The following is a 15,897-nucleotide window of genomic DNA, read 5'->3' as shown; positions in this document are numbered from 1 at the left end:
TTTTTTCAACTTTGACCTCAAATATTTTGAGTAACTCCAACCGTCGCACAAACTGTCTGAAGAAACGTTAGTTGTATTGACTTGGAGCACCTAATTTCAAAATTTCAGCCAAATCGGAGTTACACTTCACACCATCGCATTGTAAGCTTTAAGTTAAATTTTGTCCAGACCTTCTACATATTACGTACATATGTATGTAATTCCGGGGGCACGCAGACATGTCGTGGTTTATTTTTTAAATGACTACGTAAAACTCTCTTCCATCAACTTCCATGCATTGGTGTAATGGTTACATACAAACATGGTAAAGCAATGTATGTATATGCATGCTACAGGACAAGGCTCGTCCTTTATGTACGGCCCCTATTCATACAGCGACCCTTCCCAAGTAGCCGAAAGGTTCAGCTGTCCTTGATCCCAGTGGTGATAAATTTATGGCTAGTCGGTCAAAAGTTTATACCCATAAATAGTCATATGGTCACTTGCTGGTTATAATCCTAACCACACTTCTTACAGTTAAATGCAGCTTGTCTTACAATGCATTAACTTTTTTTAAGCTACACAGAGATTGACCATTGAGTTATGTCAAAAAATCAAGCCAAACATTAGGAGTCACGTGATACACATGTTTCAGTTGAATGGCCACTTTGCAGAAAAATACTGAAACAATTTTTTTTGCATCTCATTATAGTCGAAGAATTCAAATTAAGAATATTTTTGAATGATTTATTTATGCAGAATACAGCTATTCATAAGCTATTCAGGTATATCTTGCTTGAAAAAAGGTACATTGTTAGTTTATGCGACCTTTAAAATTTCCGAGAAATCTGTGTATGTAAATTTGACGCATTTACATATATTTCACTTTTAGCGTGTTCTACATACCGCTAAAAATCTACACCTTGCGTGACTAAATATATGTACCATATTTATGTGCCTGCAAACCATTTAATGAAACATTTACATATTTATAAATCGATCAGAAATACAAAATGAATTTCGTGTCCAATCTACTAAAATAAATTAGAAGTTGTAAATATTTTTGCTTACTTATTTCAGCTGCCTAATTATCATAATTGTTGTTCCTATTTGTTTCTTAATTTACCTCTATCGATCATGCAACACCGATACTTGGCCTACGTAGAACTTAGACGGAGAAGAGAAAGGTAATCCGTTCGGGAATGCCGATAAGAGTCTTATCTGCGCAAAAATTAATATATATTAATTTTATTATCTACTTATATAAATAGAAGCATATGTACATATCTATTAAATATGCATATATGTATTTATATTAGTTTTTCGAGCTAAACTTATGCATACACTCTTAAGAAATGTGGTATTAAATCATTGCAATTCGTTCTATTCGTTAATTGGAGAATATAATCCAGAGTCCGAATTCCAATCCTTGGAGTTTTCTCCCTTCTCAAATCCGAAAATAAATTAGGAATTTAGGGATCCGGTGTAGAGTGAATCCGATTTCTGACAGTGCACTTCCACAGAAAAGTTACATCTACAAAATGACCAAATCAATTTACCTTATCGTAATTGTTTGCTACACTGCAAATCTATTTATCATTCAGTTCACGATGGCATTGTCGACCATAAATTTGGCATCGATCCTCACATCACAAGTTCCCTGTCGATATCATCTCGTTTTCAATAATATTTCAAACGCGAACTTACCAACTACCCGCCATATTCCTGTCACCCTGACAAAGCGGGAAATACCGGACAGTTTTAATATACGGGACCACCAACCTAGCAAAATCTTCTCAAAGCTTGCTCTGTTCCAAAATAAGGGCTGGTTTTGCGAAATCGTCCTTCTATTCGTTACCACAAATTATAATACACAATTCAACCCATCCGCGATAAGATATGGCCCAAAGTTATTACTATTTTGCACTTAATCACATAACAAATTTGGAAATTTACCCGGACAATTTACATTTTGTTTTAATTCCAAGTACCTCAGATATCCCTTTATTCTGAATCCCTCGGCAACGAGGTGCAACCCTTCACATTTTCAGTGCTACTATTTCTCGCGGGAAATAAGGTTCAATCATGTTACAAAATGAGCCTTCAGACTTCCCTACTTTACAAAATTTCGCCTGCGAAGTTATCCTTACAACGGAAAATACCGTCCTATTCGACCCTTCAAAGTACCCACCATTTTCCGAAAGCAATTGGGCAGATTACTCCAATACTGTGATGAACCCCGGATTATCTGAAGCTCTAATTGGCATAGCCTTGCAAAAACTTAATGCAACGAGACACATCGGGAATACTTGGTGCGATTCGGTGCCCTACAACTACCCGTCATTATTTCTAGAAGGTTTTATCATTGGCGTATTTCGCCATCAAATCGTTATTTCGTCTTTTCCCGGGTATTCGTTCTTTTCCTGCTACTGGGAACCCCGTGGTGTCTCATTTTCACTGTATTTAGCACCATACGATACTACCGTTTGGATTGTCATGCTTATCACGATTCTCTTATCAGCGTTCCTTGTATCACTGGGATTTTATCTTCATCACAAGAAGTGCTACCCATTTACAATTTTCTTATACTTTTTCGGTTGCCTTGTCGAAGATGTGGGCGCCCTGCCAGACAAATTGAGAATTTTTTTTCCCTTTAAGCTGATAAGTGTTCCATGGCTCTTCATATCCGCCCTCTTAAGTTCTTTTTACCTGGGTATCTTCATCACCAATTTAAACTCACGGCTTCCCGGGGAACGGGTCGATACTTATGAGAAAATTTCTTGTCAAGGGAAACCACAGAATGGAGTAAATTTCAGTATGATAATTGCGAGATTTGCGTCACGTGGGAACTATACTGGTGAAGGTACGAAAACTTTTAGCATTCCTCGAATAACTGTTCATTTTCATTCATTTAATGGACAATAAGTAAATTGTTCATTCATCACCCAAGAAAATCATGAAGATGTAACAAACAGTTTTTTTTAATTTCTGAATGAATACATATTGAAAAAATGTTCATTTTATATTCCTAAATAATGAATGAATAATTATATTAATTATTCATTTCTAGTGCTAAGCTTAATGCATGGGACATATTAGAAAGTCCATCCAACAAGCGAATTTCAGATAACAGAAAAGAAAATGAATAATGAATAAATATTTATTTTCAGATTATAAATATATAAATGAAAAATGAATGAATATTTTTTCCAGTTTTTAAATTCAATCAATTCTAAAACGAAAAATACATATTTTTGAACAGGATTGGCCAAGAAAAATCTGGGAGGTTTCTGCTACACAATTTTATCTGAATTTGTCTCATTTTATGGAGCAGCATATGACCTCGACAATTACAAATTTTCCGAGTATTTCGACTACAACATAATATTTCGAACCCCTACATTCCCGCCACATTTACAGCGATTTCTCTATTCCATGCTAAATCCAAAAATTCGGTGGTGTCCGGATAAATTAAAATTTCCAGAAAATGCAACCGTTACCCGGGTAAATCGTGCCATCGAGGAGGAAATTTTGCAGTGTGACAGATCTGCTTACACCGGACCGTCCAGTGAGGTTGACTCGTATTACGTATATTTAAAGAGAAACTACCCCACCAAAAAATGGTATCGTGGCCGAAAAACTGTTTTCGAACGACCCGTCGGATTTAATTTTTATGTCCGGCGGGAATCAAGAATGGTCAAGTATTTCAAACTATTTTTTGATTCGGGGATCTATTCCCCCGTTTCGAATAGGATCGGACTAAATGCAGCATTGCTTCGGGAAAGGGAGGGGAAGGATGAAAACAAATTTTGGTATTCCCGGTTTGCCACGGCGATTCGGTTGGGCGACAGTATTCAAACGATTTTTATTCTTCTTGCGATCTGCGTGTTGAGCTGTGTTGCCTTGTTTGTTGTGGAGCGTGGGAAATACAACATTTCATTTATTATGGTATTCGTTTGGACAAAATTAAGCATGAAATCAGGCGTCAAAGGGAAATTGTTCCTCAAGTGAAACCTTAATGTCTCTAACCGTATTTGGGACCACAATTTAATGGTGAATATCTTCTTTGTACCGATCTGTCGGTGGATGATCTAAATCCTGCATTTTTTGATGACGCAATACACATAGGTATGAATATTCTTTACATACGGAACACAGAACAGAAGTACATATAATATGTAATATCTGCATTCATTGGTCATTAAATAACATTTTTCTTATACTAACTTATGCACTGCAAAAAATAGCCTTCATTATGTTGACACTTAATTTAGCCAGAATCTTACGATATTAAAAAATTGGTCTTTTACGTGTAAAACTCAGGTCTTATTGGGACCAATGTTATTTTGTTCAGAACAAAAATTAGGATAGATACCCGTATTTTGCATTTTTCCTAATGTGCTAATTTGTCCGCGAGGGGCGAATTTTGAAACCTTTTTCAGTCAAAACCTCGGTTTTTTTAGAATTCTGTAAATTTTCGAACTTTAGCGCGAATCCAAAAATTCGAAAACATGTCTCTTCAGAATGACCTACTTGACTTGCGAAAAATCCAATTGTCTCAAAATTTGATTTGCAAGATTTCTTGCCAGTCTTTGAAATTCATTAAAATTATAAACGCTTTAAAATTTTTAATTTTGCAAAAAATAACCAATTTGGCGGCGCCAATTTTGGGGATTTTTCGGAGTGGCGTCTCAATGTTGAAGGAGGATAGAATTATATTTATCAGCGGCGACGGTGTGTAAAATTCTATCGGCTAATGGCGGTGTGAGATCGGCAGCGTCGACCTCTGGTTTGGATGGCTCTAGGTAGAATTTGTACGACTGGGGACGAGATAAAGGTTTGGTCTGATCATTAAAATAAGAGACTACTTAAAATAAGCTTAGCATGTAAAAAAGTCTCTTATTTTAATGATCAAGCCATAGTTCGTTGTGAAAATACCTACAGATATTTACCGATGTATGTATGCACATACATCCCTACTAACACATTGCCAGTGCCGATTTTGTACCGGTTTGCCCCATTTCTCGGTACCAATTGTATGCCGATTTCGTGCTGGTACAGGGTACTCGGTACCTTACCGGCACAGTTTAGGAACAAATTTTGGGTACCAGGACTGTACTTTCAAAACTGTACAAAAATGATATCTATACTATCTATATGTACGGTTCCACCTGGACCAAAACTGTGCCGGTAAGGTACCGATTTCCTTGTACCGCACGAAATCGGCATACAATTGGTACCGAGAAATGGGGCACATCGGCAAAAAATCGGCACTGGCAACATGTTCCCGAACCGCACAGGTTGTGCTGGTAGGGATACATAGTTAATCATGCCCAGTATGTAGAAAGGTTATTGTTAAATATTTACATACGTATGTTGAGAAACAAGTGCATGTGTAGCCCCCTGGACTGAAATCTTTCTGCATACGTAAATGGAGGAAAATTACCTGGAATTGGGACGCATACATGTATTACGTCATCAAAAAAACGCTGATTTGTAAACAGCCCACCCCTCCTCATTTCCTATTCAATTTAAGCTTTAGCATGTGCATGTCAACCCACCCACCCACCTTTCTCATGCCGTAATACATGTACGTTCTCAATACAAACTCTAGAAGGCATTAATATCTAACATTAATAACACAGAACCAATTTCCATTGAAAAACGTAAATATGCTCACCACCTCAATTTTGTTAAATGCCAAAACCAAAATAGCGAAACAACACCATTTCTCAGAAAATCTTCGTCTCCGTGACAATCCGGCATATGTACATGTCTGTATGTATGTATACATACATGCAGAAGATTCTCGAAAACTTAATCAATACACCCACACCGATTAGACGTTGGACTCACCATAAGGGGGCGTTATCGTTTATTAATGCTGTGACAATACAAAATTTACTACTCAAAAACTAACCACTACCAGTCAAGCAGGAAATTAAAGGGCGCCGATTTAATTTCTCCCCAGTCATTTCTTGCTTCACGAATGGCGACAAATTCAGCTACAATTCTTTTACCTGTTGCATAGTCTTTATTTTTGAAAATTCTACCATGAGTAGTCCAATATGAGAGGTCGATCGTAATCACCTTAGAATTGAGATAAAACGTTTAGTTGAGCAGGAATTAAAATATTTTAAAAATTCGGACAAAGACAGACTTGCCAGAAAAATGGTTACAACATGGAGGACCAGAAATTTTTTCATATTCAAAAAGCGGTCTGAACGACGTAGGTAGATGTCAGCTAGTATAAAAAGAGTGATTAAGAGCTGGATTTAAAAAACCCCGGAAATTTGGTGCTTAATTGTGCAAAAGAGTGAAATGGCTAAAAACGCTTAAAAATCTCAGCTTGCTGAGGATTTTTAAGCGCTTTTACTTGCAAGTAAATTGAGCATACGACTGTGCAGAAGTTTATAGAATCGACTAATTTGGGTCACACCACTTATAACCTAACCTAGGAAAACTTACTGTATCCAAGGAACATCAACGACCAAGTTAGATTTGGAGAAATATATACTTGAAAAAAGTGGTGATTTAGGTATAAAGAGACAATGTCAAGAACTGCGTCGTTATATCCTTTGGGTTGATGAGTCTCAATTAAAGCTATATCCAGAATTGAACCAACAGCGTATAAGATTCAAAACCGAAGAAAACTCGGATGTACCACTTATGAGTGTTTCAAAATGTGGATCGAAAGCTACGGTAGTGGGTAGTTTTTTGCGCTTGGTCTGCATATGCTACAAATATGGCACAAATCAATGCAAACAATTTTATAGCGAAAATTCAACCTAAATGGTTTGATAGCATGTGAAACAAGGAATTTTTTCCAAATTTTAGTCAGCACTTTTCATGCAGGATTGTCCTGGAACTCACACGGCAAAAATGACAATACTGCCGTGTGAAGGGTAAGGTAAAACGGTTTGGGGCAAGTGGGTGTGGTCCGATAAAAATCCGGATGTGGATGTTTTGAGAAGAACCTATAGCTCATACTTAAGGAGGATATGCATAAAGATCCAAACCTACAGACAACCGCGTAGTTAGCATTGAAAGTTAAAGAGAAGTGCAATTCCATATCAAAAATTAGTTTTAAAAAATAGCAGAGTTCCGAGTAACGATCTGAGGACGTCGTTGGGGTGGACAGTGGAAAGGCCAAATACTAAGGTATGTTCGAAAACAAAATTGGGCCCGTTGCGTGTCACGGATTTGAGAAATGAGCTTTCGTTTTTTTGCAGGATGAAGTGGGGAGAAATTAAATCAACACCCTTTACACGTTACCTAACCCATATCAGAAGGTGTAAGCACGTGATACTACACTTTTAGAAATCGGGAATAGTCACACAGGTATGTATTGTACATGCTGTACATATTAGTAAAGTTTTTAATCTATTGCAGAACATTGTCTAGTTCGAAAAATTCCTGAAAATCGTTTAAAGCGAAAATTGATTTATCCATAAACTCCTGAAAGTATAAGATCAACACGTTGAAGAAAACAATATAAAATGAATACTGAAAATATTTGGCATCTTGTCACCACATTTTCAAGATGCTACAAATATCATTGGGGATATCCGATCAGTTTCAATATTTCGGAACGACGCTTATCCCACATGAAGAGAAACTCGTGGCGTTCCACACTTTGTACAATTGTCGTTCGTTTCTGCATCTTTTGCACGGCATTCTGTTCTCTGGGTATTCTCGGTTTTGTCAGCCTTGCAAAGACCAAACTACTCGAAACGAAACAAATTATTATCTGCGTCTTTGCCTCGGTGTGCTACATTCTTGGAAGTGTAGCCTACTACGAACTGTCCGGGAAGATGGAAACCGTAGCAAATGTGGGAAACATACTGATTCAGGAATATTGTGGATTAACGCGTGGTAGGTATTATTATTATCTGCATTAAGGTTGGATCAGGTGATTCATCGCTAGTGACGTCACAGGTGTAAAAATCTGCACATTTTTGCTCATTTCTCTGTTCTGGGATTTTATTTAAAAATTATAGTGTAATGCATTTTTTAGTCGATAAACAGATTAATAAAATGTCGATGAACTTTTTAAGGATGCACTCAAAATAAGGTAGTAATGAATCATTACCATGCGGAATGACTATGTGGCTCTACCACGTCGGTTACGATTTGTCGTAGAGATGGTAATAATAAGTTCAGGGAAATTCAAATTTAATAAATAATGGTATTCACTTCCTTAATATTTGGTAATGAATTTGAATTTCTCTGAAATTATTATTACCATTTCTACGACAAATCGTAACCGACGTGGTAGAGCCACATAGTCATTCCGCATGGTAATGATTCATTACTACCTTATTTTGAGTGTGATATGCCAAAGCTATTTACACCCAATTTTTCTGACGATCCTTACTCATTTTGGGTCTCCTCGTTCAATACCTATTAAAATATAGAGCGCATATTTTTAATAAATTGGTACTGACTTGCTCTACAAAATGATCTGATCGAATTTTTAAATAAAATCCCGGAATAGAGAAATGAGTAAAAATGTGCAGATTTTTACACCAGTCACGTCAAAGGCGATGAGTAACCTAATCCAATGTTAAGTGCCTAACTGTCGATCGCGATTATACTTGTCATCCAATCAACATCGCTGAAATTGTTGTAAATTATTCATTTTCTAATCTTTATAATTCTAGTGAATAATTTTAGTTCGATTGAGTAAATTTTACAATAGTTATGAACCTCCGGAACGGTAGGAGGCTCATAACATTTACAAGAAAATGAATAATTTACAGCAATTTCAGTGGTATTGATTGATTGGCAAATGTAATCGCTATTCAAAAGCGGTTGATAGGGAAATTTCTACAGAATTTAATAAACAATTGATTTTCAGCAATCTTTCCCGTAATGTGGCATACAATTACTACATAATTTCAGATTTGTCAAACTAATAATGATTAAAAAAAACAAAAACAGAGACTTTTAGATTTTACATAGTACGAACTTTTTACATTTAAAAAAGATTTCTCACCTGCCCTCCAAAAAAAGGTATTAATTAATTGAGAACCGGCGCCATAGCTGAGTGGTTAGAGCATCCATCTCTTTCCTCAGAGGTCTCTGGTTCGAAACTGGTTGGTGGCTGGAAATAGTTATTACATTAAAATGCCGACCATAAATACAAATGTTTACAAAAATTACGAAGTTCATTTGGCAATTTGTTAAATCAGATTTGTTTCTTTTCACAGAAAACTGGATTCAGAGTAGCATCAAAGTTAGATTAGACCACTCCTCCGGGCCAAAATTAATTCTCCATTTATTTCAAGTAATTCCAATCGCCTTTGTACTCGCTCCTTTCGCCATGGTGCCATTTTACCTCCACCGCAATATCGGGGCTCCATTTGTCCTCTATAAAATAGCTGGAGGGCCAAAGTTCCCGGATAATTTTTGGCTCAACTTAGTCACAGGTTTTGGGAAATTCATCTATTTAAGCTTCGGGATTACCGAGACTTTGAGAACGTTCTCCTGCATAACCGTCTTTGGAATGCAGCGACTCATATATTTTAAATCTTACCTGTACCAAATCTCTGAGCTTTTGCCATATTGCGCAAAAAAACGTACACAAATTCCTGTCAGATGTGCTCAAGTAATATCAACCTATCAGAAATTGCACATAATTTTCCAATGGGATAAATACACACTCAACTGGTTCGCAGGGGTGTATTTCTTGGCAGATTTTTTCATTTTGTTAATCGCGAATTTTGTCACGCTAAAAATGTATAATTTATTGCCATTTTATTTTTACCTTGTATTTCCCTTCTTCGCGGGAGCAATACTTGTAGAGACGCCAATTGGTTATTTTTTCCTTGAAATTGGTGATGTAGCAGAAATTGTGGTAAAACAAATGAATCAACTTCAAGGATTTGTGAAGGTTGGAAAAATTAGAAATTTTCTACGAAAGAAAATAAAGTCCATAGCGGTGATTCGAGCCCCGGCGGGGATTGGGAATTCAACTTTGTTTTTCATTAGGGGAGCAGCGATGTGCGATTTTTATTATAATATTTTGGACAATACGATTAATTTATTGCTCTCGGTTAATCTTTGAAAAGCAAATTATTGTATATTTAGTTTCGTCGGTGTTACGTAAAAAATAAGGGTGATGGGTAATTATTATTATTATTATTATCCGTATTAAAAGTAAACCGTTGTAGCGGTAGAAGAAGCTCGCCCTGTTATACTTAAGTGGGTGGAATCGGTACACAATTTTGACATAATCATGGCTCAAATTTTTATAGACTTGTGTATAAAAATGGATATTAGGAAATAAATTCTAGAAATGCATCCTTTAATTTAAATTTTTGTAGCTATGGTCCGGCAAATCAGACATAGAAACAATAGAAAACTCTGTGAATTAGAAAACATCCGTATTTTTAATAATGCAGAATTATTAAAAATTCTTGGTCGCTGTTTTTTTGAATTGCATACCCAATTATTTACTCGAGAAGAAGAGCAACTTATCAAGAGGGAGAGCAACTTATCAAGAGGGAGAGCAACTTATCAAGAGGGAGAGCAACTTATCAAGAGGGAGAGCAAGTTATCAAGAGGGAGAGCAACTTATCAAGAGGGAGAGCAACTTATCCAGAGGAGAGCTTATCAAGTCGGAGAGATACATCAGGCGGTGTAACGAATCGGGTGGTGTGACGTATCGACGGCTGTGACTTATCGAGCGGTGTGAGAGGTACGTAACTGTTAGTGTCATAATGCCTCGCAAAAAAATTAGTGCAAAAGAAAGAATGCGGAGAAAAAGAGAACACGAAGAGTTCCGGAGAACAGAAGCCGCGAAAAATGCAGTTGCGCAAAAATTACAAAGGATGGATGAAAACCTAAGACAGCAAGAGCAACAAAGAGATGCAGCGGGACGAGTCGAGCGCAGAAAGGATTCCATCTACCGTGAAGCGGAAAAAGAGCGGGACAGGATTGACCACTCTACCCGTCGAGCGGACGAGGCTTATCGCGATGCGCAAAATGAGCGGAATAGGATGGAACATGCTACCCGCCGAGGAAACGAGGATTATCGCGACGCGGAAAATGAGCGGAATCGGATGGAACATGCTACCCGCCGAGAAGACGAAACTTTCAAACAGGCCGAACAGCAGCAAAACACAATTAAAAAAGCAATTTCACGTCATAAGGCTCAGACCAATTTTGATATTTTGTGTAAATCTTTCCATTGTGAGATACTTGATCAACCTAAATGGATATGTGGTTCGTGTGGAGGTCTTTGGTATCGATCATCTATGCATCCGACAACAATGGAAGTCGTGAGGAAACTTCATCCCAAGAAACCTTTCGCCCATCTAAAAGTGGATGGCAAGTACTTCTTATGTGGCACATGTCACGATTTTCTGAAGAGTGGTGACGTGCCCAGGTTGTGTATGTCAAACGGACTGTATTTTCCTCCCATTCCACATCAATTATAGAGCATGACTAGCTTAGAGGAACGTTTGGTTGCATTGAGGCTACCGTTTGCTCAGATTAGATCGTTAGGGTGCGACCGTCAGTACGGAATCCGAGGGGGAGTAGTAAACGTTCCAAACGACATGGACATAGTCGCCAAAGTTATTCCCCGCCGATTTGATGAGACGAGTACAGTACAGGTTCAATTGAAGCGCCGCATGACTTATAAACATCCATACATGTTCGAAACAATTCGACCATACAAAGTTTTCCATGCAGCAAATTATTTAGTACGTACCGAATTGTATAAAAAGGAAAAGGTATTTCTATCCTCAGACTGGGCTAATAGTGTTTCAACAGACACAGTAGAATATATAGTAAACCCAAGCGATGCTACTCAAAGTTATACAGACATAGAAAATATTAAAGACTTATCTATCAGTGACAAAGCCGAAACTGAAGACAATGATCCACCGTTAACGGAAACTCTAATGCAAGAAGATCAACTAATCATGGCAGTGGCACCTGGGGAAGGAATGCGCCCGTTGTCTTTACTTATGGATCTCGACGCCGAAGAGTTATCTTTTCCATCCATTTACTGCGGCATCAAACGAAAACTGAATCCAGAAGCTAACTTGTCATATAGTGATATTGCAAAGTCCGAACTACGCAGATTTGATCCACGCTGCAGACGAGCAGACAAGATCTTATATAGCTACCGTCTCGTTCAAACTCATAGGATCGCTAGTAACATAAACATATGTCTTCGAAAAAAGAAAAAGCGTGGGATCGTGACTGTTGGAAACCTACTTAACAAGCAATGTGTCCAGAGCTTAATTCAACACGATGACGGGTATCGGCTTTTGTCAAACATTGTCAACTCACCGTCATATTTGGAAGAGAAGAAGAAGGACGTAATGGCCATGATTCGTCAACTTGGACTCCCAACATTTTTCATTACAACATCAGCTGCAGAGACGAAATGGCCCGAGTTGATCTCCATGCTCCATAATAGGAAGTATGGGACCGTGTTAACTAATGAAGAAGTTTCTAATATGAAGTTAGATGCTAAAGCGGATCTCATAAGACATGACCCGATAGGATGTGTAATGGCTTACGACAGACGGGAGAAGGCAATGGACAGATTTTTGATCAAGCCAGTAGGTGGAATCTTTCATCCTTATGTACACCAGGACTTCTTTAAAAGGAAAGAAGTTCAACAACGCGGGTCAATTCACACACATGGAATGGATTGGATTAAGGATGCTCCGACGTTTGACAAAGAAAATTCGCTAACTCACCAAGCTTGTTGTGAATTCATAGATGAATTCATAACCTGCAAGAGAGATGAATCCGATGACATGAAGGAAGTCCTGGCATACCAAATCCACAACCATTCACATACTTGCGAAGACAAACGACGAGGATGTAGGTTCGGTTTTCCAATTGCACCTATGAGGACGACAAGAATACTACTTCCGTTACCTGCGAACCAAGTGAAGCAATATAAAGAACAATTTGCCAAGATTAAAGAAAAGCTTGCCACATTTGGGCGACATGCAGAAGAAATTAACTTTGATAGGTTTCTTGAAGATCTGGATCTTACTGAAGAAAATTATATTTTCTCAATTCGTTCCAACCTCAAAATTCCCAAAGTTTTTCTTCGACGTGGAACCCATGAAATTTACATAAATGCATATAATAAGAAGCTTCTTTTATGCTGGCGAGCAAACATTGACATTCTATTTGTTTTGGATCCCTATTCTTGTGCCAGTTATGTTGTGAATTACATAAGCAAGTCAGATCGAGGCGTATCGAAACTTTTACGACAGGTTAGCAAGGAAATTAGGGGCGGTAATTTTGGTTTGAAAGAACGCTTAAGCTCATTTGCCTCAATGCTTTTGCGAAATCCTCAGAGGTATCGGCTCAAGAGGCCGCTTGCTGTTTATTAAAAATTCCTATGACACAAAGTTCGCGTGACGTAACATTTATCAATACGAATAGACCTGACGACAGGGTAATTTTCGTTAAGCCTGCCGACGAACTTGAGAAAATGGATCCAGATTCATGCGACATAGCTCTCAAAGGAATTTTAGAACGTTATGTGGTGAGGCCAAGGGCATTGGATAATCTTTGTTTAGCTGATTACGTTGCAAACTATAACTTTACCAAAGTATCCTCTTCTCTGCGGAAGCAAATTAATCAACCGATCACCTCATTAAGTCTGATTGACAATAGTGGGTACATAACTGAGAGAACAACTTCTCGAATTATCCGATATCGCAGATTCGGTCTCCATCAAGATCCTGAGAATTTTTATAGAGAACAAATTATGCTGTATGTACCATGGCGGGATGAAAACACAGATCTTCTTGATATTGATCATGTTTCAGTTTATCAAAACTTCTTAGATCAAATTACACAAAAACGACAAATATATGATCCATGTTTTCTTGAAACTGAGCTAGAGGTAGGACTCAGGGAGTATGGCACAGGGAGATGAGGAAACTTTTGACAATGCTTTGGTCGACCATACTCCAATCGAGTTCATTGCCGAAGACCAAGATTTTGCTGTTGAGTTAGGGGACTCAACTTCAAAGTTTATGTCTATTCGACCTCCTAAGTTGATACCAACAGACGATTACCTCAAGTTAATGAAGACTTTGAACGAATCTCAAAGGTATTTATTGAACCTTTTGCATAATTTGAAAGCAGGATCGGGACAAAATTTCCACGTAATTCATGGGCAGGCCGGTGTAGGGAAGAGTAGATTAATTACTGCAATAGTTCAGTGCATATTAAGGATGTCGGACAAGGAACCTGGATTAAGTGGTGAAGCAATTCCTGTGCTAGTAGCAGCAGCAACAGGGAAAGCTGCATTTAACGTTTTTGGTATGACATTGCACTCGGCATTTAGACTCCCACCCAATCAATACGCAGGAAAAATGACTCCACTGGATCATGGTTCATGCAATACCTTGCGATGTAAGTTTGAGGCTTTAAAAGTTTTGATAATCGATGAGATTTCGTTAGTTAGCTTGAAAATGTTCACCCAAATTGATCAAAGATTGAGACAAATTCTAGGCGTCGATGAATTATTCGGAGGGGTTAGCCTCTTGGTCGTAGGTGATTTCTATCAGCTTAGTCCGGTGTTTGGACAATTTGTTTTCGAGGATAGCAAAGAAATTTTAGGCCCGATCATTGGAAATCCACTCTGGAATAGATTTAGAGTATTTGAGCTTAAGGAAATCATGAGGCAAAAAGATGACGCCAAGTTTGCAACTGCACTAAATAGACTGTCCATGGGAATGCTTGAAGAAGAAGATATCCAAATGTTCAAGAGTAGAGAAATTGGAAAAAACTTAATTGTTCCAGATGATGCAACATGGTTGTTTTACAGCAACGCAGATTGCGATAAATTTAATCGCGAAGCGATAAATCGAGCAAAGGGGCCATTGTACAATTCATATGCCATAGATAGAGTGCAGGGTGGAAAGATTCTAGCCTCCCAACAAGCAATGTTGGAGTCCGCCGAATATTTAAGTTTGCAGCAAACCGGAGGAATGCCATACCACGTAGCTTTGAGAGTCGGCCTTCGTTATATGATTACAACAAATATTGACGTATCTGATGGATTGTTTAATGGTGCTACAGGAAAATTAACGAGGGTAATTGAAAAGCCATTAACTAACGGGCAGAAAGCTGTTAAGATTGTATTTATGGAATTCTCGGAGAAATTGGTAGGACAACTGGCAAGGGCAAATAACTTAGGATTACTCAAACAATTAGAAATTCCGCTGCATTGGACCCCGATCTTCTCGGACACCAGGGCATTAAATAGTTTTGGGCACTATCAAGGAATGCAAATTGTTCGCCGTCAAATTCCCCTGGTTGCTGCTACTGCTATTTCCATCCATAAATCACAGAGTCTGTCTATCCCAAACACAGTTGCCAATATTCCAACTCGAGGATTGAGAAGGGATGCGATATATGTAGCTATGAGTCGGGCACCTTCGTTATCAGGATTATTTCTTGGCGGTACTTTCAATGCTCCACGTGCAATCGATACTTTAAGGCATCCTGTAGCATTAGAGCTTTCCAGGTTGCGAATTATCATTCCCATATTCACTCAGATATTTACCAGACCTAGATGATCCCAATAAACTCGTATTCCACAACATTCAGTCTTTCCGAGCACACTATGACGATATTGTTGCTGATAGAAACTACATGGAAGCTGATATGCAATGCTTTTGTGAAACTCGGACATTGATTTCAGATATGGTAGAACTGCCTGGATTTACAATTTTGCATCGAATAGATTCACCGTCTATGCAGTCATCTATTGGAACACTGGTGTTTAGAAGTGACTCATTCTCTGCGAGCATATCAGATTTTCAATACTCACATCGAAATTTAAGTGTCACTAAACATTTGCAAATAGTTGGATGGATTCAAAACGGTGTAAGAATTTGCATGTTATACCGTAGTCCTCAA

General features: G+C 38.0%; 2 protein-coding genes across 2 annotated transcripts; both read left to right on the top strand.

The window, feature by feature from the left end:
* The first annotated feature begins 10,736 nt into the window (after positions 1–10,736).
* LOC110858898 lies at positions 10,737–13,352 on the top strand. Its single transcript, XM_022107784.1, has 2 exons — positions 10,737–11,306; positions 11,424–13,352. Exons 1-2 carry the CDS (start codon positions 10,737–10,739, stop codon positions 13,350–13,352), a joined length of 2,499 nt encoding a protein of 832 aa, XP_021963476.1.
* A 534-nt stretch (positions 13,353–13,886) lies between these two features.
* On the top strand, positions 13,887–15,554 carry LOC110858897 (ATP-dependent DNA helicase PIF1-like). Its single transcript, XM_022107783.1, has one exon. The coding sequence runs from the start codon at positions 13,887–13,889 to the stop codon at positions 15,552–15,554; it is 1,668 nt and encodes a 555-aa protein (XP_021963475.1).
* Positions 15,555–15,897: the final 343 nt, after the last annotated feature.

Source organism: Folsomia candida, unplaced genomic scaffold (genome assembly GCF_002217175.1).
Source record: "Folsomia candida strain VU population unplaced genomic scaffold, ASM221717v1 Fcan01_Sc023, whole genome shotgun sequence".
In the NCBI taxonomy this organism is placed as follows: Eukaryota; Metazoa; Arthropoda; class Collembola; order Entomobryomorpha; family Isotomidae; genus Folsomia; species Folsomia candida.
The sequence above is the reverse complement of the archived record's forward strand: the minus strand, read 5'-3'. Positions and strand labels throughout refer to the sequence as shown.